Raw genomic sequence first — 26274 nt, 5'->3', positions numbered from 1 at the left:
AAAAGCAGCATTAACCCCTCCATTGCTAGGGGGCAGATTCCTCATCCTGCATCGGGAGGCCATGGCAATGGCAAGAACAAGGATGAAGTGGCATTCAAGGGTTGCAGGAGTACAGGAGTAGCTCTGCTCTACAATGTAGCAGACCCAGGATGGATATTCAGGTGCTTCCTGAATGGGAGATCTGTTGAAGCCAGCATATTTAGTCCCAGGCTAGAACAAGAGCTGCTCCCAGCTTTTTGGTCACCACCGGAGGCTACAGCAAGTGATGGGAGGACGCTCCCTGAGTGTGAGGGCTTTTGCAGCTCTCAAATTAATGTCCCAAGGTTGGCCCAGAATGCAGTGACTGAGGAAGCACAAACCCTCAGGACTTTCCAAAATTTGACAAGGACACAGCTTGAGAGCCACTGGATAATGCAATGGCTTTTCAGGTCACTGAAAAGGACTAAACTGAGAATAAACTATCTCCATTCTCTGTCCAACCCATCATAATGGATTGTTCATGTCAGATAATAATAGTGTTTAACGTGGCCACTTCTGAGGACCCAAATATAACTCTTCATCTTGGCATACACATGGGACAAAACTGGCCATCCCGAGACCTTGAGTATGGTATTTAAAGCCACGTGTGGCTACAGCAGCAACAGCAGCTCACAAGAAGGCTGAAACTCATCCTGCCTCTGTCTGGGCATAACTGAGTTATGCTGCTCATTTGGGAATTCTCTTAGATACAGCTGAACTCTGTTCTCTTTGAATTTATATTATTCTACCATCTCCTCCCTTCTCCTTTCTTGTCTTCCTCTCAACCACCTTCTTCAGCAAGCAACTGTGTTGAAATATTCCAGCCTCTCTGTTTCAGCCTCGTCCAGCTCTTACATCTTTCATATGTGCTGGTTTTAACTTTCCATGTGAATACAAATTAAAGACCTGCATTTACTTTGTCTTCAGAATACCAGGATATCAGGTATGAGTCTGAGCTTTGAGTTCTGGCCTGATCCTTTCCTGGTTCCCAAACTCTCCCAGCTCTGCCTGGGTGTGGCAGGTGGCATGGTATAGATGAGGGAAACTAGGTGGAAATTGGTGGATCTAAATTTGGATTTTTCTCTAAGTTTCAAGGTTATCCAGTTTGGCCCCAGCTCAATCATAATCATCACCCCAAGCCCAAACATTGTTCCTCCACATGTCTGGGATGGTTATTTTTTTTTAGAAGTGATAAACTAACACATCATATGTGTTATCTGTCTTTTGTGATAAATGCCAAGCTGTCAGAATGAAAATGTCACATAAATCACACATGAAGTATTTACATTAAAAAAGATCAACTCATAAGAATTTTAAAAACCTTTCTGATGGTGCCGTCATTTGCAGCAGGTTAACCAGGTATTGCCAATGTTTCCATTTCTGGAGTTGAAATAAACACAGCACATCAAAACAGAGTCATCAAACAAAAGCAAAATGTATTTAACATGGTGCAACAGTCAATGCCGTAAGAAATCACCATATAAGTATGCAGAGTTACATATAATCTACACATATCAATATGACTTTACAAATTTCATATTACATGTTGATACACACAAAATGGACTTGGGAGGAAGCACTTGTTGCCAGCCCCTCTGGGGGCTCAGTTTCTTACCTACTTGTAAGGTAGGGTGAGACAACACTGGTTTTGAAAGTGACCTATATATTGCGATCGTATTGCATTCTCCTGTGAGTCAGAGTGGATAATAATCTCCACCAGCCATGTGACAAGGGGTATGCAGCTTGCTTGGCATACAACCATCCCTTGTGGGACGGAGGTCAGGCAGGTGCAAGGTGCCTGGTCGGTCCTCAGGGGTTCTCAGACCAGCCCCCGGCTCAGAGGAGGCCAGGCAGGGGGGCAGAGCCCACAGCCCAGAGTGCAGTGGCACACTCTGTCAGGACCAGACACCTTGAGGATTTGGAGAGGCTGGCACTAGTTCTGGAAGGTGCTACACCTGCTCCAGGGGAAGGCTTGCAGGAAGAGCTTGTAGCCCCAGCAGGAGTGGCCAGTGGGGCTGGCTCTCAGCTGTGCTCTCTGCCTGGGGCTGGGGTGGCACCACATCTCGCCTGGGAAGGTGAAGTGGGCTGCAGACCAAAAGCCCTCCTCAGGGCACACAGAAAGCTGAAAGGTAAAGTAGGCAGTCCTACAACTGCTGTAATAGACACTGTGGGTGGAAGAGCTTCCTAACAGCTCCAGACTCTCAGTGGGAGGGTTAATACCATATTTACCTTTCTCTCTCCAGCCCCTCTCCCCTTGTCAAGCCTGTGCTGCTGCACTCAAGTCGAAGGAATGAAACAACCACAAACCAGGCCTACTGTCCTAAAAATAGTGGCATTAACAGGGCACTAATCTACATTATGGCTCTCGCTGATTGCTATCAGGGGTGGAGCTGGACAAGGTAAACTACAGCTGGAAATGCAGCAGCGTCTCTGCTGCAGACCAGGCAGGGCAGTGTGAGTAAAGGGCATTTTGCGATATCGGTATACATCACTGCTCCTGAAAGAAAGTCCTCAGCACTTCTCAGGGGCTTCATTTGTGGCTCTGTGAGCAGTCAGTGACATTTGTGCCATGAAAACCTTACTTTTGCCCAATGGAAGATAATTACACCCCGAAAGATATCCTCACTGGCAAAACCCCAGAAAAACTGTAAAGAAGAAGTGAGAGAACTGAAAAAAATGGAAGATGAGGATAAAGAGAGAGGAGAAGAGCATGAATAAAGGACAGAAGGAATGACAAAAGAAGAGGAAAAAAAGACTGGGGAAAATAAAATTTTTAAAAAAGCACCTCGTTTGGGGTTTGCAGGAGGTGACTCAGCACCTGCAGATCTGAATTCTCCTGACTTGACTCTGGCTGGCTGTGTGCCTTGTGCCTTGCTTTATCTAAGGTTCTTACCTTACAAAGCATCCAGGAGGGCAAATGTACTGGCAAAGCACAAGCATTTAAAATCCTCCAGCAGCCACAACAACCAAATGCTGTGACTGAAATGCAAAGAAAAGTATGAGGGTAGGATGGGATGAGAGGCAGGAAATCAAGGAGCAGAGGAAGGGTGAGGAGTGAAAGAGTGAGAGGAATGGGGCAGGAAAGACATGGGAGACCAGGTGGAGGGGGAGAAAATCTTGGAAATGAGGTTAGGTGTTGGTCAGAGTCTCTATGTCCTCTTTCAATGGCAGGGGGAAGAGCTGAAACTTGTCCTGCTGACCTGCTGTAGAGACTGACACTTGCAGGTTCCCCACGGGTGTCACCTCTGCAATCCCTGTCCCAGAGCAGAGGAGACAAGTGAGCACAGAGTTCTGTCACAGAGAGGTTTCTAGGCAGGAGGAACGCCTGACGTAGAAATGCCGCCTGTCCTGCCCCTCCGGCCTGTGCACAATCAGGACAGGGAAGAATCGAGCATCGTGGTAGGTGGGGGGGTTCTCGTTGACAGCCAGCTGGCTGGAGTAGGAGCAGCACTGCTCATCCTGGCAGCCCCGGTCTGCAATGCTGCTGCTGCGGCTCCTCCAGAGGCCTGTCCTGTGGGAGCCATGGACACGGCAGAGGGAGAAGCGGCTGGTGTTGAGGGAGAGGCGGGAGTTGCCGCTGCAGCTGTGGAAAGCGTGGCGTGAGAAGATGGAGGAGGTGCTGGAGGCGCGGTTGCAGCGCTCACAGCCGTGGGCCGTTTGGCCGTAGCGACACACCGTGTAGCTGTTGTAGGCCGGGGAGCTGGCCAGGTCCATGAGCATGGCCTCTGAGTAGCTGGGGATCAGCTGCCGGTTGGTGCAGATGTGCCACTCCAGCTCGGTGCTGTCCTGCGTGCTGTCCCGGGGCATGTGGTACCGGTACAGGGGCTCCTCTGCTGCCAAGGGCGCTGTGTACTCCAGGCCCAGCAGCTTCTCCACGTGGTAATGGACATATGCAGTCCGATACTCTATGAGTACCCTGAGCGGCCATGAGATCATCAGGATAGCTGCCACCCAGAAAGCATAATGGGACACGTACCACGGGAGGTGATCCGGGTCTCCGTAGGCCATCATAAGCTCTTTAAAATCCACATTTTTGAGCTGCATGCCTTCCCTCACCTCCATGTAGTCATCTAGCCCCTCGATCTCTGTGAAGAAATGAGCTCTCTGAGTCAGGTAAGAGTTCTCAGACTCAATGTTGGCAAAGCTGAAGCACTTGGTGAACCTCAGCTTGGTGGCTGTATAGCTCTCCAAGCCCAGGAGCTCTTTGGAGATGTCCTTGTATCCACAGTGAGAGTAGTCAAACTCAGCTTCAGCCACGTGTGTGTTGACCCTTTCGTGGTAGACCTGTGTGGTGGTGTAGGCATCGCCGTTGCGGTACCGGGTCACCTGCCGGGTTCGCCGTACAAAGTGGTAGCTGATGGCCTTCCACCAGATGCATGGAGTGGCTTGCTGCATGCGGTTGATGCACTCGTACACACTGTCCACGTCTGCCTTGTACTGCAGCTCCCTCTTGACGTGGCAGTGCCAGCACTCCACCAGGTACACCACGTACAGCATGGAGAGGAAGGCCAGCGGGATATAAACATAGCCATCCGAGCACGGGCTGTCATGGTAGATCATAGACTTGCCCTTGAAGGAGCTATCAAAGCTGAGCTTGGTGACTCTGGCCAGCTGACACCAGGCCACTGCACCCAGGCAGCCATACATGAGGATGGAGAGGAGGAGGCATTTCCAGTGGGACTCTCGGCACATGCAAGCGCTCAGGGACTGTTTCACGGGGCGTTGCTTCAATCACACCGTGCAAGGGGAGAGAAAGACAGAGAGAGAGCGAGGAACCCGTCAGTCACGCTGCTTTGCACAACACACACAGTGGCTGCTTGCCATCAAGGCTGTGTCTGGCTTTTCTCTCGACTCCCTGAGAACTGGGACACCACCCTACTTAATAAAAATGTCAATATAAACAGAAACACCCTGCTAGGGACAGAGGGCTCTGGTCAAAGCTCTTTCCTTGCTTCTTTCTGGCTCTGGGGAGGGAAGTTGTTTGTGTAGCAGTGACATGCTGTGCCCACACCCTGGTCAGATGGGCACCTCTGCAGGGAGCAAGACAGGTCCCCATCTCCTTCTCCCTGCCTGCCACCAGCATCATTTACACACCCTGCCATCTTCAGAGGTCAAGAGTGATGAGCAGGTGAACAACCAAAAATGTGGGGCTGTGGAATTGCCCCTTTGCTTTGCGAGTGCCCCATGCTTAAGTTCCCACATGCTGCTGTTGGGGAGGCTCAGGAGCAGTGTCTGTCGCAGAGCTGCGGCCCCACAGGTTGTGCCAGCACAGGAGGACCAGCACTTCACGAAGCTAAAGCTGCTGCCTGACTCAGAGCTGACTCACATCCAACCCTGAAACCTACCAAATGATCGACACCATTTTCTTGGAGATGAGCCATCAGGAAAATGACTAGATTCAAGCACATTGAGTTGAAAAAATTGTCAAGATTACTGCACGATGCAGCATTGCTTCAAGCTGGTTACACCAGCTCTGACCTAAAATACTTGCAAGCTTCAGTGCTGAAGCTAAGGGTGTATGCGTGAATATTTAAAACAGCACACCCCCCTCTTTCAAGTCCCAAAAGTCAGGCTGGGAGCAGAGCCGGGTTCACACTCCTGTACTCCCACTTCATCCCCTGAGAGGGCACAATTGCAGTCCCTACCCCAGCCTGGTGCAGTGAATCAGCTGCATTGTCATGCCATGTTCAGCTATAAAGAAAAATGCCAAACGGAGCCAAGCAGCTCCAACAGAGTCGTGTCCCTGCAAAGAGCAGCAGCAGCATGAGTTACACCACTGGCTGGCAGCTGCCTGTCTGTAGAGAGTGCAGGAAGAAAGATACCCACTGCCTTAGTTGGTAATGAGGAGGGCTGTTTGCATCCCTTTGGTTACTGCCATCCTCTGCCTCTTGCCTAACTGAGGAAATGACAGTGAGAAAGCAGATACACACTGATACTCATGCATCATCATGCCCTCTACCGAGCCTGATTTCATGCAAAAATAGAAGCACACTGTTACTCCTTCTCCCAAGGGCCCACCTCTAATGCATCAAACTGCTCTGTAGATGCCAACAGATGCTAGGTTCAGGAAATGTCTTCTCTTTCTTGCTCCACAGTCAAATTTATCCCCAAGTAAAGCTTATCTTGGACCTACAGTGGTTAGGACTCAGTAAGTGATCTTGAACCAGCAAGGGATTTAAGAAGCAGAATCTTGTAACTCAGGAAATAATAGCATGGTGCCACTGGAAAGAGGAGTTTGCTGTCCTCTCAATAAGATGAAAGCATTAGCATCTAACTTTGCAGGGCCATAGGGTCAGATTTAATACTGCTTCTCTCTTTTTTTTTTCCCCTGAGACAGAAAACCACTCCTAAGTAACCACAGAGGGTTTATGACTTGCTGTGAACACTGCAAAATTAAATTTCATGTGGTTTGGTTTTGATTTCATAGCTTTTAATCTGACACTGTGTAAGTGCAGAGTAATTTTACTGATTTTAAGAAGTTACACCAGTATACACTTGCAGGGACTTAGGGCAGAATCTGGCCCTTGATTCTTCCTGATGCATCCAGAAGGAATCTGTAAAAAAGTTTATATTCTTATCCCAAAAGTTTTGTACATGTGTCAGAATAAAGTATAATTATTCTGGGCTTTATTCTGGCTTCTGAATTCTCTTAACAGCAGGTAAAACAGATGTAGAGAAGCTCAGTGGGTTATAAACTACAGAGTACATAACTTCTGTAGGTAGGACAGTTAAAAAACTCAGTATAGGTAAGAATAAGGCTGTTTTTCTTAGCCTTTTGCATGAAACTTAGAGGAAAGCTACAAGGTGGCTTTAGGCAGTCCCTAACTCAGCTAAAAAATAACTAGAGAAGTTTTGGGAGTGAATCCTCTATGTGCAGCCTATGTGCAGTCACGGAGAGTTTCAGATCTTGAAACTCTCATCAAATGCCCACTGCTCAGTCTCAGTGTGGTTACTGCCCCATTGTAGGCTTCTGCTCCAGCTGTACACTGGACCAGGTCAGAGCCCCAGGCTCTCCTGACTCACAGGAAACCCACTGGAAATTACTGACTTTTATTCTTTGTCTCTTTTTGACATGAAACTGGAGTTTTCAATTTCTATAGTAATGCAAAATATAAAGTGTAATGAAGCTCTATCCTTTTTTTTTCCTGCCCTGAAGGCTTTCTGAGGTGACATCTCTCTAGTCCATGCCCTAAGACTGTGCAGAAGGAACAGCAGGACAATATCCCAAGACATGAATTTGTGTTCTCATTCAGGCTTCTGCAGGTACCTCTCATTTAAAGACACTTATGGTTCACACAGTGAACAGCGCCAGTGGACCTACCAAAAAATGCCCAGCAGTCAGTTTTAATGTAAGGTGAGTGCCTAAGTCATCGATGCAGCTCCAGGAACCCCATTTTTTTCTATGGGGTTGGAAGCACAGCCAGGCAACAAGGCTGTCCCACGCCATGACTGTTTGCCAAAGGCACTGGAATCCCACCTTCCCTTTATCTCACTTGCTTTGACTAACAGCTTCTCTGTGGTGCAACCTGCAACCCACAGGCTGGCTTCTGCCCAAGGGGTGGTTCAACCAGCCCTGCTGCTTAGGGCTATCAGAGGCCATATCAGAGTGGGCAAATGCCTCCTAATGTGCTCATCTCCATGAAATGCCATGTCCCCCTTGGGGGATGAGATAGCTCTGGTTCCACCAGGCCTAGAGCAGCACCCAGATGGGTTGGCAGTAGCTCAGAGGTTTGCAGGTCCAAGATGACATTTCTGTATGCATCCTCTGGAGGCACTTCAAAATGGTTCTTCAACCCACTGAAAGGGCTGGATCAGCCCAAGACAGATTTTCTCCACTATTCTCACAGCAGCCTGCAAAAAAGGCAGCTTCTCTCCTCCTTGAATTAGTGAATACATGCAGCCATAGAGCCCACTGCCACATCTGATTCACACACCTAGTCCAGTTCAGCAGAGCCTTCATGTTCATAACCCTTTGGTAAAAAACACAAGTTCTTTCACCTGGCTTTTCTGACCCATTGTGTTGCTCCTGCTGTTGTTCCTAAGCAAAGCCCAGTCTCTGCAGGTCCTCAGTTATAAAAGGATCTCTCTTCCAGGGTCTACCTCCCCTGCTGTCCTGCCTGTTTCAAGCTCTGACCAAGTTCATCTGGCCTATAACCCCCTATTTCTCTTTCTCTTTGCTGAACTAATTATCTAACAGAATTATACTATCAGAAACTTGCAAGAAAGACACAAAATAGAACATACCTACAATAAAGCTTCAGACATTCAAAAATCTAATAAGGAAATATATCTTTTGATCTCTCTCTGCATAACAAATTCATTAATATGTTAAACCAGTGGCTCTCAGACTTTATTAATTAACATACCACCTTCTTACAAGAATTATGTTTGTGGTACTGTGTGGAATTTTCTCCTTTCTGTACATAGTGTTTCAGATTGAAACAGGGCAAGCTTGTATTTCTGGATGAGTACAATAAATGCTTAAGGAAACCAATAATTTCCATGATAACTTGGGCTAGCCAGCAAACAGGAGTTGCATTCTTTGAGGAATACTGTGGCATCTGTGTTGTTTTCATGTGGGATAAAAGCATAACCCCCGGAAAATCTTAAGAGAGAAACATAACTCAAAGAAATAAATGAAGAAAGAAAAGACAGAGAGCCTGGCAGAAAGCCAGAACCAAACAGAGTAGAATAGAAGGAGGATCAGTTATCAGGCACTTTGTCTGCAAGATAAAACTAAAGGGCTTGGTTCTCTAACCCAAACCAAGAGAGATATCTTCCCTCTTCTGCTTATGGTGGGCTTTGCTTTGAGCTTTGCTTCCAGCATTGACCTGAGAAACATCCTGACAAAATGAAAAAATGAATTAAATGAGGCACAAGTTGCCCAGAGAAGTTGTGGATGCCCCATCACTGCAAGTGTTCAAGTCCAGGTTGGACAGGCTTTGAGCAACCTGGTCTAGTGCAGCATCTCCCTGTCCATGGAAGGGGGCGGGAATGACAGGAGCTTTGAAGGTCACTTGCAACACAAACTGTTCTGTGATTCTACAACCACATATTGCAAAGAGGAATGGATTTTTCAAATCAAATGTTTCACCCAAAAGGTCCCAACCAACTCTGATGACAGTACAAATGGTAAAAATCCCCTGTTATGAATGGAATGCCATGAAGCAGCACAGCTGAGCTGTCAGTTTCACTGTTTATGAATTTCAAGCTGTGTTAAATACACATGCTGTTAATGACATCTTGCTACTCTCTGGCATGCTACCGAACTGCTTTCAGAAGCCTCCCTTCTCATTGCACCTGACTGGATTGGAAACTCTGGGTAACTCTTACTGAAACTATCCATAATCACATGCCAAAATTCACTTAGCTCTTCCACACTTAAAAACAGTAACCAAAAATATTTTCCAAATTATTTAGTAGATGTCAGCATGAATGAGGAAAATGCCATGAGTGAGAGGTGGTGTGAATGGGGAGGGCTGTGGGTGTCTGTGTTGTGAACCTTGTGGAGAGTGACAAGGCTTAGGGATAGCCTGCCCTGAGCTGTCCCTTGCCCCAGGCAGTCAGTCAGCCCCACAGTGCTACTCTGTGCTTGATTTCTTTGACCATCATTTCTAGAAAGCTCAGACAGAGCGAAGGCTGCATACCACTCAGTCAGCTCTATATGGTTTCTTTGCTCTCTGGTGGTGCAGAGCACTCTGAGACACTAAAATGATAGATGCTATTTAATTTGTGGCCATAGTCACTGGAAAACAGTCTGGAAATCCCTAACTGTTGATGGAGAACTGGAATTTCAACCGACACCTGTAGGAGACAGGAGTTTCCAGGCTGGCAACATTTCAATTATTTCTTCTTTAAGAAACTCAGCTTGCAAATGATAAAACATCCAGGCAGTGGCTGAAAGGGCAATTGCCTTCAAAGGCACCCTCTGATGGCAGATGCCCAAGATCAAAAGCATGTTTGCAAGGGCTGAGGTGAAGCCTCCTTTGCACAGGCATACCCACCCAGCTCCTCCTGGCTCAACAGCAGGCAGGTCAGGTTCTGGCTGCAGCAACCATAATTAAAACCATTCAAACGTGCTCTGTGCTATAGGAGAGTGAGATTTGGACTGTTAATCTTGCCTAGAGTAAAGAGGTGGAGAGAGAGAGTCAAGGGAGTGTGCACAGCCTGGCACATCCCCTGCTTAACATCTGGAGCTGAGCGTGGTGAGCTCTGGTGGCCAGGAGCAAAGGCCTGGTGGTCAAGGTTTTGGCTCTCTAACCCATCCCCTGACTCCTGACAAGTGACCAGATTTAGGACACTGGTAGGTAAGTTGTACCTGGTAACCACCCTAACTGAGCCTGAAAGTGACTGCACTGGGGGTGGCCAAGAATGAAAACAAAATTACTTTCCCTCAAACCCTGACTTTTTCTTAAAAGGTATCTTCAAAATGTAACACTGATGCTAAAGAATGAGAACAACACATTTCTGGAAAAGCAAATTGTGTTTATGACTCTAGGTCCGCTTTCTCTTAATGGATACATAGAACAAATTAATTCCTCAGGCAGAAGCCAAGGTGGTCTGGCTATTCCTGTTCCTCTAAAGGAGCTCCCCACTTAGCAGGAGGAGGAAGAGCCACACTCAAAGAAGCCCAGACTGATTCCACTAGCCCAGGTTTTTCAATGCCTAACCTGAAACTCTGGTGCCTCTGTTTTGCCAGTGTTGGCTTGCTGCTTTTCCTGGCCTCTGGATACAAGTGTGGACTGAGCAGGACTCAGCCACCAGCCATCCACAAGTGGCAGGGATTCTTACTAGAGAATAAACAACTAGACAATTCTTCAGCCCTTACAGGTAGTCACAGAAATTTCTCCTACCAACTTTGCAAGGTTATGGTGGGTCAGGAAGGTTCAGCTTATATTACAACCCAATTTACATTTACACTTTAAGACTGGGATTCACTATGCCTTCTCCTCATATCTCCTGTGTCTCACAGGCAATGCAATTTCACTCTGCCATCCTATGGACAGCCCAGAAACCAGTGGCTGGTAAAAGCTCATCTTCCATAAATAAACTCTGTTTCAACTGATAGCCTAAAAGAAATGAAGAATCTGCCATTCCCTTTGAAATTTGTTTTGGTGATAAACTTATATTGTCTTTGTAATTTTGTCAGGCTTCAAGCCCCATTCATGGCAGGAGGATGCCCATTCTCCAAGTGATGAAAGACTTTTTTTATATGACTGCTTCTCACCCAGAAGAGACTTCTCCATTCTAATTATGACTTCTCTCAGCTATCTTTTTGACAATTTAAAGGAGCCAAAGTCTTCAAGTCCTTCACTACACTGCTCTACCTCTTTCTAGTACTCTGCTCTCTCTTCAGCTCTGCTCTCTCTTCACCTTGAGATCCTTCTTAAGTCTGTACCTTGCAAGTAAATACAGGACTTCAGCACTTATTTCACTGGCATCATACCAAGAAATAAAATCACCTTCCACTCCCACTCATTCCCCCTTTTTACTGTCTTTACTGTTGCATTAAGATATTTCTGCCCAGCAACATCCCAGGAGTTCATGCTCAACCTCTCACTCACTTGGCTCCCAGGTATTTTTTGAGTCACTCTTTTAGGACAGCTGAAAGTTTGGCTGTACTTTCCACCCTGAGATGTGTAACTTCAGATTTGGCTTTGGATTGAGTAACTAAATTACCAAATTAAGGAGATCTCTAAACAGAATTGTGTTCATCTCATCATTATAGACCTGCCTGCTAATGTTTGTGCCAACTGTAAATGCTACCAGCAGTGGTTTTATGCCTAATTCCAGTGAACAGTGTCAAATCTGGTAATTATTCCTGCAGAACTCTGCCAGTCTAATAGCTAAATACCCCATCAACTTATACAAGACAACTGTTTTCACAAAGCTAAGTGGCAATCACAAAAACAAGGCTGTAAGCATTATGTGGACACTGAGGTGCTCCTCACATTTCCAGTTCATTGCCAGGAATAATTCCATGAACAGCTCTGCATACAATACTAAGAGAACCTCCCAAAGCTTCAGTAGAGCACATTATCACCTAGATTGCTATGTGTGACCTTCAGCAGTAGCTGAATTTTACTCCAAAAACAGCTGTGTAGCAGTGTGGGCTTGAAGCATCTCCTGTTCTAGCTGCCTCATTAGTGCTCATGGCATGCAAATGGTTACAGTGACACTGAAAAAACCCTTGGTTTTTTTCCCCTGCTGATTTCGACCAGCACAGTAAATTTGAACTGAAAGTTGCCAAATTGACATCAATAGAAGGGGAAGAAATAGCCTGTGATGTCTAAAGAAAATATGCCAGATTATCTTGGAGTCACATTCTTTAAACATTTGATCTATAATTTTGACTTATCCCTGCTATTTCTTCATATGTGTTTATTGACAAAAGGACTTTTTCCTCTTCTGTCAGACTTTATTCTTCAGTCTCCTTGAAAGCTCCAGCATGAGCTATATAAGCAGAAAATATGCTGTCGCAGCATGAGTTTATTCTGTTTGTTTTGTGGACAGTTTGGGGCCAAACTTGACTGTCTGTGCCTGGTTCACAGACAGGTAGCTGTGTTCCCCAATTTCAAAAGCATTAAAATTCTCCTTTGGGGAAATCATGTCAAAAGCATTTCCTGTTATTTTAAATCCCACATGCGTTTTTGTCCTTGGTGGCTGACCTCAAGAGCTGCAAATTTGCTGAAGGAAAATGCTATCATGTCTAAAATGAAAGAATGAGAGAAAACAGAGGGTAGCAAAGACGTGGCCTGAATGGAATTAGAGAAATGAGGGGGAAACACGGAAGGTGGGAAGAAGTGAAAGAGGGAAAAGGATAGCCAGGACATGCTCCAAATGCCAGTGCCACTGAGGCAGGAGGAGGGTGCTGGCAGGTGAGGATAGAGACCAGTCAGCCTGGGCAGGGGCAGGAGGGAATCACACCCAGAGAAAGGACCTGGGTGAAGATTAATGGAGGCAGCACTGAGCCTGACAGCACCAAAGCATCCTCTGAGCCAGCAGTTCCCCCAGCTCATCCATGGAAAGCAGATAATCCTGAATGGCTGCCTTCTCACTGCTGGGAACTTCTCCAGAAACAGATCTATGCCCCTCTCTCCTCCCCACAGCCTGGAAGGATAAGGCTGTGCTAAATTGAACCAGGGATTTCCACGGAGGTGAGAGCATACTGCAGGGCTGATGCTGCAGCTGTGTCTCAGCAGGATGTGGCATCACAGCATGCTCCTGCTCTCTGCCAAAACCTGGCTTTGGGGCTACAAGGTGACTTGGTTGTTTTCAACAACAAAACAACCCCACATCATTTCATTACTCATGTAAGCAAAGAGTTAATCTTGTATTTTTTTCCTCTTATTTAGAAAGAATAATCTTCCCGACCATGGGGGAAAAGGAATGGGGGAAACACTGACAGAGGACTGAGAAAAAAGAGATAAAATCAGCTAAGAAAGAAGAAAAATGGTGGATAAATGAACATCAGTCATAACTGAATTTGGCCCTGTGGATTTATGCTTGTAATTAATATATCCCAATGAGATACTTGAGAGGGTAAGAGTAATCAATAACCACAAGTCATACACTCTGGCAGGTGGTGACCAGAGTCTGGATGAAAGCAGAATTTTGTCTCTAACTATGACAGACTCCTCAATCTTGGTCAAGACAGGGCAGGGGAGTATGTTCCACCTCCTGATGGCAGGATACACCACAGAGAGGACCACTGAGTCCTTGCTAGACAAGCCCTAGGCTGTGCTATTAATCAAAACTGAGGAGAGCCCTTACACCAGGACCAGCCTCTGGTGCTGAGAAGGGCTTCACCACTTCTGCAGTGGACAGGGATGATGCAAGAACAAGGAGATTTCTATCCACTGTCCCCAAGCAGCCACAAGAGGTGTGCGTGCAGCTATCATCTTCCAGCTCCTTAACTGATCCTAGTGAAAAACCAGCCTAAGAAGTCTGGGGTGACCAGGGAGATGACAATTGCAGGAGAAGTGCAACCTCTCACTGTTTTCCAGGGCTAAATGAACTCCCAGGTCAGATGCTCATTAGTACAGTGAGAAGGAGCCCAACAGCCTGTGCTAACCCAGACCCTGGTGTAATGGTGGGTAGAAGCGCTCCTCCACCATGTGACCAAATCCTGGCACCACATGGGGTATCAGTAATCAGGCCTGGTAAGGAGAAAGGGAGATATTACAACAGCCATCTCATCAATCCCCTCCTGGGGAGCCTGAAACAAAACGCCTCCTGCTATCCATCTTGAACGGCAAGAAGCCCATTACCCCCAGCTCCTGCTGAGCCAGTAGCACGGAAAGGGAAGTACAAGGGATACAAGGCAACCAAAAAAAATCCATTTTGCATTAAAGATAATCTCCCTCCAGCCCTTGAACACATAGATTGGTTGCTGCACATTTATTTGCTCGTCTGCCATGAAACTCCTGTGAGAATAAGAAGTTCCTGCAGGCAGGGCCATGATGTCAGTGTGCAGCAGAAATGCTGTTACTAGGTTTGAAAATAAGAACCTGCATCATGCACTCCACGTGTTTGTAGCGTCACTGGCTCAGGCGTTGGCAAGTGCCCTCCTGTGGTGAGCAGGCATTGTCTGGTTTCTCATGATTTAAATCCCTGTGGAGACATAATCTCCTCCTTCCATCAAGGAAGCTGTCAGGGGGAACACCTCAGGGTAGGCAGGTGCACAAAATGGTAGCGTTAAATCCTTTCTGCAGCAGAGCCTATTGCAGGACAAGTCAGAACTATGAAAAGACACAAATCTTGCTGATCCACCTGAATTTCAGATGCTAGGATGCCCCTGAAATACCATACAAAGACAGTCTGCTCTTTCACACACTAATCATCCTCATGAATTCAAGCCAGCACCTGAAGGGGAGGAAAGCAGAGGTCAGGACAGAAGGATTCTACAGTACTGTAAAATGTCAGATTCAGGATTAGGTCCTGCAGGATACATCTGAGTTCTTCAGGCAGAAATAAAGGAAATCCAAGAAAGAGAAGCCATTTGGATCCCTGTCAACATATATGCTGCTTATTACAGCAGGATGGGAAAGCCACTCAGCACAATACAAGGGTGCATATGTGATTGTCATGAAGAATTTGGCCCTTAACACATCCATAAGTGATGCTTCCTCACTCTGCTCTAAGGAAAACTGTGCAGTTGCATCTTCAGTGCCAAGGAATCCTAGCAACCAAATGATCACGATTTACAAAATAGAAATCAGGGCTATTTTTGTGGCAGCTTTTTACAAGATCACCAAAATGCTGCACTAACAAAATTACTGCTTTCACCCCCAAATTGCTGATGTTGCTGCCACTGGCTTTTGACTCTGTATCAATTAAAAAAACATATTTGGAGGCAGAGGATTTTTCCCAGTAATGCCAATGCTGGGTATGAGTTCATCAGGAAAGGAAAGCTGGAATTCAAGCTGCCTCACAGCAAGAACAGTTCTTTTTTCCACGCTTTAAGAACCCATTGTACTTAGCTCATATTGCCTACTCCCCTACCTTGAATATTGGTGGTTTCCAGTAGACACAGGGTAAATTTCACAGGTATAAATAAATGGCTTGCCTCAACGCTTATCAGTTAACTGATAAAAACATCACACAACACAAGAAAGCTCCTGGGATGCAGTTCCCAGCCACTGTTGGATTAGTAAGGCCAAGTGAATGACATGAGCCATAGCTGGCTGTGTCACTGGTATTTTGCAGCCTGCCTCATGCCTAGGCAGCCCCTTCTCTCCCCCTCTACAGCCAGCCAGGCTGCACAGAGGTGCCCAGGCAGGTGCCCTTGCCCCTGTTCCTACACTGCAGGGACATGCTAAAAAAGGGCTGATGGCAGCATCCACCCATCTATTCATCCTGTGGCTGCAGAATGGAGAGATCCTCAGCAGTGTGCTCCAGCCTGTGAAAGCCAGACCCAGCTCCCTGCACCCCTGGCATGCTGCCAGCAGCACAAAAGTACCACGGCCCCAGGGATCAGCCAGGTGCAGCTTGCTGACTGGTGCACCGGTGTCCACTCAATGGCTTTGCTGAGATAAAGGGAAAATTGACACCAGCCAAGGGAAAACAGAAGGGACAGTGGAACTAGCTCCCACTACTTCAGCCCCTGAGGGATGGGGACAACAGGAATGGGAGAAAGGGAGAGTAGCTATCTGCCAGCCTCTGTGCTTGACAAAGTCTCATCTGGGTTCAACAGGAATCCTTTAATGCTTGCTTTACTCCCACCTTTACACAGGAGTTGCAGCTCCTCAGGGGTGAGAGAGGAGCAAGCAGGCAGAGGAGGCTGGCTGTGCCCCAGCAGAGGTGTGTTCTCCTGTGCTGTGCACACCATCAGCCTGCAGCTGGGGATCTTAGTGCCACAGTCCAGTGGTGTACAGAAGCTCGTTCCTTCTTGCTCCCAGGTTCCTAGGGTCATGGTGCTCTCCTCATCCTTGAGGAACATGTTCTGTGCCTTAGTGTTCTCACCACTGGCACAGGTCTTGTGTCCTGCCCAACCTTCCCTCAGCCTCAACATAGGGAAGCAAGAGACTGATCCGAAGCCAAGCTGGGCAACAGCTATGGACCAGTTTCCCTGAGGGAAAAAGCAGAGAGCCAGTAAAGACATCCGTGTGAGGAAGAAGCCAGAGAAGTGTTAGTTCCACACCAGTTCTCTAGTTTGCAGCTTATTCATTGAATGCCTCTGTCATAAATGAGGAAAACAGTTGATTATTATGAATCCCTTTTAATCCTTGCTCAGTCTAAAGGAACACCTTGAGATTTAAATGAAGGATATAGAAACAGCTCTCAAGTCCTCAGGAGAAATATGATCCAGGACTGATCTGAGCTCCTGTGAAGTCTGGGTTAGTCTTTCAAAGGGATCTGTGAATGAAGGTTTGCCCAGAATCATGGTGTTTTATTTTTATCCTCACTTATTTGTAAGGCCATCCTTTTATCTAGCTAAACCAGAACAACATGGCTCTGTAATTTGAACTGTCAACTTCCAGCCTTCCATGTGTGACTTCCCAGCCAGAGCCCTTCAGCCACAGCTCAGCAGAGGCAGTGCCAGCCCCACAGTACTGGGCTGCTGCAGCTCAGGCTGCAGCCATGCCAGGTCCCTCATGCTGCTGAGCTGAGCATCCCTGCAATAACACCCAGCCACTACTCAGCCTTCAGCTGCTCTGTCAGGTTTGGGGAGTGTTTCCTCATCTCTGCACCTTGCTGAACACAGCTGTGACCTCAGTGTGTCAGGTTTTTATAATGGTGCTCCAGTTTAGATAAGGAAGTATCCCAGCAGCTAATGCTTCCCTGGGAGAAACAAGTTTTCATTAGAAATATAATTTCTCCCTCCTTCTTGCTTCTCTGTGACACATTCTGCAGCAATATGTGACAGCACAGTGGGAGAAAACTTCACTGAAAATTCATTTAAAAACCTAATGGTTAAAAGAGGTCCTGAGAGCCAGGACACCTGGCTTTTATTTCTTGCTTTGACTTTGACCTACGGCATGCTGTCAGCACACCTTCTTACACCTCCTGAAGACAGTGAAAAAATAGCACTTATAAAGTGATTTCACATGAGCATTGCAGCAGCACACTCCAGGAAGGTACATTATCTGCATGCGAGTTGTTGCACCGTGTCACTCTGAATACCAGCTGGTGGGAAGCAGAGGGTTTAGCTCCTTGTCCTGGCCTGCTGACAGGCAGTCCCCTGCAGAGAACCATGGAACACCTCAGGCCTGAAGACAGACTGTCATCCCCACCCTTTCAGCACATGCCCTCACTACACTCCTCTTCTATCAGGTACTGGCCCTTCTGCCTGGCCACCTCACCTCTAGGAAGCCATGAGGGAGCTGTTCTCTTTATTTTTGGTGTTTAGAGGGACCCTAATGCTGGCAGGACTCTACTGGCAGATGTTACCACCCCAGCCTCCACGGTGCTCTGAGCTCCCTCTGCCCATTGCAGGGTGGAGGAGATGGCACAGCTTGTTCCTGTGGGTGTGTTGTGCTCCACAACTCTTGGGCCAGCTCCTAAGGGCAATCAATCACACAAGTATGAAGAAGGCTTCCAGCCATAAATCCATCACCACAAATCACTTCTCTCCCAAAGCCATGACCTGCAGAAGTCTCTGACTGATCCCACTCTCTTCCCTGGTAAGGTCATGTTATTCAGACTCCTCATTGCCAGTCACCTCAATTACCTACCCTTGGTTTCCCTGCCAGGAGTGGGACCCTCCATGACTGCTCCTTGCCCTTTGCTGTCAGCTCCTACCTTTCCAGGCCCGGCTCTCACCAGCTGCTGGCTGTTTCCAGCCCATCTTCCCTGAGGCCCAATCCTACCAATCTTTCCTGAACAAGGCCTCTGGTGGCTGAATGCTGAACTGGGATTTGCAACACCTCATCTCTACGGGAACAGTGCTGTGAGTTGGGATCCTCTGTTCATTATTCACCTGATGTAAAACCACAGAGGCCAAAAGTTCACACATTTCAGGGGGTGTGAGCCCCCTCATCCTCTCCCAGTGGCATGCGTGGCACCTTGAGAGAGGCTGCCAGCTCCATCAGACACTGCTCCACAACCTGAACTCCACACTGGGAAGGCTGCCAGCCTCCTGTGCCACGTGCAGCCGGGCTCGTCCGTCCTTCCCACTCGTCATCTGTCATGCCTGTTTCAGGCACTTTTCTGCCTTGCTTTACTGCAGGGCAGAGGTGCTGTGGGCAGAGCAGCCAGTGCTCAGGGAGGAGCTGGCATGGGTGCCTGTCAAAGGCAGCCTCAAGCCCTGTCCCCCCCGGTGTGGTGCTGCTGGCAGAGACCTGTCCAGCTCCACTGCAGCAGCGTCCCCGCTATAACACAGGGCTGGCTCCCCTGCAGAGTGCTGCTGAAATGAAGATGCCCCATCAGAGTTTTGGGGAGTTAACAAAACTGTTACAGCAACTGTGACCTCGAAAAGTTTCACTATGTGCTATTTTTAACTTTACAGGTCTTAAGCTCTGAGGAGCACAATGAATGATTGGAGTCTGAAAGTGAACTACATTTTCCATTATTAGAACTTAAAAACTAATTAACTACTCAACCATACTTTATCCAAAAAGTAGAACTTGTGAAAACTCAGACACAGCCTCATCTGCTGTGTCACAACAGTGTCACAGTAACAACTGAAGGGCCTTACAGTGCTGGTGACAGCTCAGCAGCCATTACTTTTGGTGTCAATTCATGACAATGTGTTAGGACACATGGAGAAACAAGCCCTACTCACTGGGGATTACCTGGGGATACTTTAGTCCTTTTACTCTCTGTTTCCACAAAGTCCCTGCTCGCTGGCCATGATCTGAGCCATTTTATTCCAAGCTGTAGAAACAGATGAAAAGAAGTAAAGTGCTGCATTCCCAGGAAGAAGATACCTCCTACCTCACTTTTGCAACAGCTTGCACTGATTGCAAAGCATCCTTGGTATCCACACTTCCCTTCTTGGGGAAGATCATCCTCTTGGGTCTCTGAATTAAGAAAGGGAGAACAAGAAGAGTATTTGGGGCTTCCAAAAAGTGTGCAGACGCATTGCTTTTCCACCAGTATCAATTGACTGTCTGTCCACCTAAACGAACAGCATTAGAAACCAAGTCTGAAGGGGAGCTACCACCAAGTCATCAAGTCTTTTCCTTCCCCATGATGTGACATCTACACATTTAACAGCCATTTGCCTAAATTGTCCTTGTAACCCTCCAGCAGCAGAACCCTACGAGCTCCACAGTTGCTACAGTCCAGCGCTTCACTGAGAAAATTCCCCTGCTGGAGGGGTTGGAAAAGTCAGCCTGAAGGAGCAATTCACTTCATGCTCAGCCACGGTGGCAAGAAGCAGAAGACTCTGCCTGTAGTGGCCCATACAACTGGAGACCAGGCTGCCCTTCAGAGCTCAGACACATTAATCTGGTATTTCCTATTAATTTTTTAAAAACCCTTGACAGTTTCTCATGTGAAGTGCAGAGAAGACAGCCAACTCCAAGGCACCAAGAACAGACATGTGATCAGAAGATAAAGTGGGACAACAAAAAGAACAAAAGCAGTAAAAAGATGCAATGGCTCAGCTTGGATTTTCTTATGACAGAATCTGCAATGCAAATACTGCCTGAAACTGCAGGATCATGAAAAAGACTGCCACTCCTGTTGGACTTTTCCCTTTGTCTCTATGAGGGAACTAATTTGGAAAAAGGAATGAGGAGCACTCTTTGATTTATGTCTGCTGAACAGACCAAGGGCAGGAAGGGAAGAGAGGGGTCTGTCCTATTTGACTTTCATTCAAGAGGGGGAATCTCATGCACTGAGCCTTAAAAAGATAACTGTTTGGTCAGTCATACTCACTTGGGATGGTGACAGCCTTCCACCAGGCTAACCAGCACCTATCATTCAGGGGATTGAAACCAGCTGAGCAGGTTTTTGCATGAATTTTGGAAGATCTGAGGAGAAGAATGAGAGTTTTCCTAGGAATCCTGTCTCACTCATTTCCTACCTTCTCTGGACAGTGTCTGCCATGTGAGTGCCCTGGGCAGCTTTTGAAGGGGGAGGTTTACAAGGAAATAGCCCCTCTCTGGAGATTGATGCCAACAATGTCTCAGCAGCTTTTGCTTAACTTCTCATCCACCTGGGTGCAACTCAGATGGGGACAATTTAAAGCTAACTCGTCTGTTAGTAAGGGCTGTATGCCTGGTGTTTTCAATGCCATAAAATAAGCCTTGACAAATAAAAGAAAGGTTGGGGGAAAAGGATAAAAAAGCTGGATAACTAAATGGAGTCAATGCCCCAAGCAGAAGGTGTCTCTCCAGGGGCATACTGAAGAGCAAAGGTCCCAGCTACCCTTTTGACCTGAAAGCCTGTAAAACTGTAGCCTGCACACAAGCACTATGTATGGTTTCTTAACTCATAGTACCCCTTTGGCATTGTTGTGACCGCAAGTAGCACTTTACAAATTAGCCCCTGTTGTGTTTTGCAATGGCAACACGAGGAAAATGAGGCAGTTTTAAGTGGCCCCTCTTTTCTGTAAAATATCCATCAGAAAGCCAATGACCGTGGGTTTCAGGAACACTGACCCATGAGGTTTTCCCTTTTATTTAAATAGCTTAACTGATTACATTATGTCATACGCAATATAAGTTTTTAAATATAGAAGAGAAGATAAAAACAGGCATGGACAACTGCTGTTTGACTTTGCCAGTACAAACAAGACAAATACATATTTCAAAATGTCAAGTGGCTGCTGCTTTCACCTTTCTTCAGTGATTACTTGGCTTTGGAAACAAAAAATGATGTTTCTGCTCACCAGCTTTGTTTTCCTGAAAAAAACCCTCTTAATTTCCAACTAAGTTTTAAAGATTTTAATTTTTAAGACCATTTCCCAACTGAGTTATAAATTGGCAGAAATTAAGAAAAGTCACTATCAACTCTTCGGTGTGGGTACAGGCTGTCACAGTAACAAGAAAAGCAGCCAATCTACTATTTAACCAGGGCAGTATAGAGCAGCAGGTTCTACTATTTCAGAGAGGAAAGCAAAGGCAAGTATCTCCAGAGAATCAATCTTCAGCAATAACTGCTGAAACATTTGGAAAAAGGAATCCTTTGCATACTCTCCCCCAAAAGATCTTGATTCCTCTTCACAAGAGTTTGTAGAACGGTAGAATCCCACACTAATAACAAAAGCACATCTGTTCCAGGTCATTCAGCTCAAGCAATTAATGTTTCATTAGAAAAAAAGCCAAATCAGAACACTGTCAGGTAATCTGAGGGTTTGCTCTGACATTCAGCAAAGTCAGCAGGAAACCCATGTGGTCCTTGGCACAAGAGGACAAGGGCAGAGGCAGGTAACTGAACTGCTGCTCTCCTTCCTGCTCTGCAGCTGCACCTTTGCATGTCCTTCATTCAAAAATAAAAACTTAGACTTCAGACACATTCTCTGTTACTAGCTCAGGGTAGTATTGATTTAATACCCAATAAAGGCAATTTTCAGTCGTTGTTACCATTTAAGTCCATGCATTTGATTGAAGTGAAATCCATAAATGACACGGCTTAAAAGAGGAGCCCATGAAATGCCCATTTAATACCAATACCAATACAGGGTATTGGTATTGACATGCAATTGCAGGCCCAGGTGCAAAAGGACTATTTACATGGTGAAGGGGAAGGCATGAGGAAACACCAACATTGTAGGATTGCAGTGTTAAGACATCACAGGCATTTGAGATATAGACTCAAATGTGCAAATGTTTGTGTTGGAACAGAAGAAGAACTGAGAAGAGGATGAAAGAAGGAAGATACAGATAGTGCTTAGCAGAGAGATCAAGTGCTTTCTTTCTACAAATGGCTTAGATGTTTTTATGACGGACTTAATACATTGGAAAGCCTTCAGTAGCTCCTGGTCCTAGACCAAAAAAATTTAAAAATCCCTTCCAGTATTAAATATCTATTGATCATCTGCAGGGCTCTAATTACATTGGTGTGCTCTTCTGCTAGAACACTAGCTGTATCCTGGATCCAGCCACAGCTCTTCACAGTGAACTGTGTCGCAGGTGTTTAAAAAGCAATCAAACAGGAGAAAACCCTAATATTCACCCATGAATGACAGTTTTTTCAACCTGAGCTGCAAAGCCAATCTTCAATTATAGGTAGTTTCAACTGCTGTTTGGTTTTCAGCTAAGTACCCTGCAGCTTCACATAGGCTTTGTTGAGGCTACTGGATTTTGACTACAGGATTATGTGACTGTTGATGAGCCATGGGACCTGCTAACAAAAGCTTTAAGCAGACTAACTGCACATAGCAATGTTCCAGGGCTGCTTTCACTTCTGTTTTCCATTTTCTCTTCTCTGTTTCAAGGCTGCTCTCTGCATTCCTAGGAGCATGTACATTCATATTTAACTCCATATTATGAAGAAAGTTCACTCATTTCCATGAGCTGCACATGGATTATATGATGTAAATGGCAGACCTGTCAAAACTGTTGGAAGCAAAGGCTACATTAAGCATAGAAGAAAATCCCAGGTATTTCTAAAACAGGACAGCTTGCTGTCCCAGGTGTGCAGGATAGCACACACACATTGTCACCTACTGCCACACAGCCTGCAGTTCTGTCTGGCCAATACCTCATGGCTCAGGATTCTGTGTCAACACTCAGACACATCCATTATTCCCTTTCTATGATGTGCAAGGCCACAGTAAGTGCTTCACAGATGATCTGAAGAAACATTACGTTATATTTTCTCCACTGATTTCTGTTGCAGTTTAGGCAACAGGAGTGCCTAGGCCCCAAGGGAAAAGGAGAGGCATGACACCCTCCTTTGCCCCCAAACACCTGAAACCCACAGAGCTCCAGGCTGCAAGCCCGTTCTCATGCTCCTTGTGCCCCTCCGGCCACCTCCAGCAGTGCCTCGCAGAGCTGCAGTCTCCTTGACCATTTCACCAGTCCCAGGGAAGAGGTAGGCTCTCCTAGGCCAAGCCCCAAGGGGCTCATTTGGCCAAACTTCCACTGGGCAGGCCCCCTTTCGCCCCCGCTGCATCGTTCCGGTGCAGAGCCGCTGGTCCAGCCGCCGCCCCGAGCCCGGCAGCCGGCGCAGGGCTGGGTGCCGGGGCCCCGTCGGTAAAGCCCGCAAGCGGCGGCCGCGGGGGTCCCGCCGGCGGCCCCGGCGCTGCAGGGCGCGGCGGGGCAGCACCGCAGCGCACCGCGGCTGCTGCAGGTACCCGGGCGGGCTGTGCCTGCGCTCCTCGGTTCTCCCCGCATCGCAAACACCCCCAGCCGGGGCACCCTCCTCCGCCGCGGCTCCCCACACCCCACACCGCCCTGCACCCCGTGCCCCCGGCGGGGCTGCCTTTGCCCTTCCAGTCTCCCCGGCCCGGCCCGGCCCGGGGCGGACGCCCCCGCCGCCGCTCACCTCCTCCCGCTCGGCGGCGGCGGCCCCCGGCGCGGGGGTGCTGCCCGGCCCGCTCTCAGCAGCCGCCTCGGCTTCCCCCTCCGAGAACATCCTTGGCCATCACCGGCAGCTGCGGCGGCGGCGGGGGCTGTGGGACCCCGAGACGGCGCAGCCCCCCGCGGACCGCGCCCCGTGCCGTGGCCGGGGCTGGGGGGAGCCGCCCCCCGCGCCCAGGGCCGCCCTGCCGGGTGCTCCCGACTCCCTCCACCATCCCAGGCAGGCGGGCAGGGAGGGAGGGAAGGAGGCGGCGGAGGGGAGGAGAGAAAGACGAGGCGGAGTGGGGGGGGGGTGCCCCGGCCGCTCCCGGCCCCCCCAGGTGGGCAGGCGACTGCCCGGCGGCTCCTGGCGCGCTTCTGCGGGCGTCTGGGAGCTGCCGGGTATGCCCTCTTCCCGGGATACGACCTCGCAACCCCTACCCTTCCGGGGTGCCCTCTCTTGTCTTCTTCTCAGGGTGAGCTTCGCTCCCCATCCCCGGGTGCGCCCCGCCCGCCCCGGTGCGCCCCCGCCGGCGGCCACCCCCCCTCAGCGCATCTTCACGCCTCCGCCGCCCGCAGCTCAGCCTCGGCCACTTCTCCCGCTTTTCCCCAGCGCCCGGAGTTCGCCCGTGCTGGCGGCGGGACGCGGCCCGGCAGCAGCAGCAGAAGGGGCAGGAGGAGGAGGAGGAAGGCAGCTCCGCGGAACGCTCCCTCACGGAGCAGCCCGACGATGCCCCACTCCCCTCCCTTGTCGGTGGACCTGCGCACCGGGAACAGAGGGCAGCGCTGTCGGGACGGAGCTCTGGGGCTGCCCCCGCACCCCGCAGCCGACCCTGCTGCCCTCCTTCATCTCCTTATTCTCGGAGGAGTACTGGCAGTAGAAATGGATGCACCCAGCTGCTCCTGCCCCTTCCCATCCTCCTTGCGGCCTGAGCCTCTCCTCTGGTTTCATCTGCCTCCTGCACAGGCTTTCCCCACAACTGCAGCCTCCTGCAAACTCCCTGCCCTGTCAATATTTCTTCCTCCTGCTTGCATCCTGTGCTCAGTGCATCCAGTCATGATTGGCTCTCCTGCTGATCAGGACTGGTGTGCTGCACCATCTTACCTTGGCATGTTTGCTTCATGTTTCATTATACACTCCTGACGCTCATCCCATTTGATCCATTTCTCTCTGTGTGCCTTAGAGCAGCATATATTTTAAATCCTTCATAAAAATCTTACAAACAGTCAAGTGAACACTCTTGAAGCATCAACCTTCACTTTAATACAAGTACTTCAACTCCTGTCACAACATGCTTGCTGCTTTTTCAGGCATGCTGCTCTGGAAAATGCCACTCCAGGTTCAAGGCACTCAGGCTGCATAAGAGATTGTTTAGAATGACTGTAGAGCAGAGAATGGTGCTTGGTGTGTGAATGCATAAAGGAAAAAACCCCAAAACTTGGGTTTTCATAAAGTATTGGGCTCTGCTAAATCTGAATTTTAGGATATTCGTTGCATTGCAGAAGTCTTGGCTGATGCCATGTTGAGAAACCTACCCATTCTTGGAGGTGCAAGATATCCATGAGGGACAATTAGCAAACTCCCTTGGCCTCACCTGTCTCTGGCTTACACTGCAGTGCAATGACTGCCACTGTAGCTACAGATTCATGTGCCTTGTCCTGCCCCGTTGGCATCTCCTCCTAGCAGAAATGGCATTTGTTTGGCTGTACCCAATATATATATGTCCAAAGTAGTCTGGCTTTTACTTCTCTCAGACCTGGAGAGGAGCTGTGAGATGCACAGTGGAAGGGACTTTATATACAGGTTTATAAACCACATGAGATTGTACATTTAAAATACTCAATTTCCTTTCTGTAAGTGGTACAATGGGACATCTCTGGAGGATAAGATAGTCAGCAGATTGGCACAGAGTGGGTCACATCTAGGACACAGAAAGGAACCAAAAAGAATGCATAAGCAGTGCCTGTGACATACACACCAAGATCTATAGAGCATGAGAGATATTAAAAGTGTTCTTTATTGTCAGCTCATACTTGTTTGTCTAGGTGCTTTAGTGACCCTTAAATATGCTATGGAATGGGTGCTGGGGCATGATGAGATGTTGTGGTTAGAAGGGAAATGTACCAAGCCAGAAAACTGTGTACTGAGAGACTGGGAATGAACTTCATATTTGTGCCAAATTTCTATTTGTAAGTTAAAAAGCCCTAATAAAAGGCAACATGGAAGGAGATAGAGCAAATAGGCTTCAGTGTATCACAGGGCAGCATGAAGAAGCATCTCCATTCAGTAAGGAAAAAGGCTGACAATTTTCAGAAGATGGGGCCCCCATTTGTACAGGCAGTAGGGTGAGGCTGTGCACCA

General features: G+C 47.9%; 1 protein-coding gene across 2 annotated transcripts; it reads right to left on the bottom strand.

Moving 5' to 3' along the window:
* Window positions 1–1434: 1434 nt before the first annotated feature.
* On the bottom strand, window positions 1435–24529 carry LOC129121784 (transmembrane protein 151B-like). Of its 2 annotated transcripts, none has more exons than XM_077180178.1 (2): window positions 23899–24529; window positions 1435–4743 (listed from the first exon to the last, which is right to left on the bottom strand). In XM_077180178.1, exons 1-2 carry the CDS (start codon window positions 23986–23988, stop codon window positions 3313–3315), a joined length of 1521 nt encoding a protein of 506 aa, XP_077036293.1. In that variant the 5' UTR covers window positions 23989–24529; the 3' UTR covers window positions 1435–3312. The 2 variants fall into 2 exon arrangements, with proteins under 2 accessions (XP_077036293.1, XP_077036294.1); XM_077180179.1 differs by having other exon boundaries at window positions 24354–24529.
* Window positions 24530–26274: the final 1745 nt, after the last annotated feature.

This window comes from Agelaius phoeniceus, chromosome 6 (assembly GCF_051311805.1).
Source record: "Agelaius phoeniceus isolate bAgePho1 chromosome 6, bAgePho1.hap1, whole genome shotgun sequence".
Taxonomy (NCBI): Eukaryota; Metazoa; Chordata; class Aves; order Passeriformes; family Icteridae; genus Agelaius; species Agelaius phoeniceus.
Note: the sequence above shows the minus strand (reverse complement) of the source record. Positions and strands in the feature narration are given on the sequence as shown.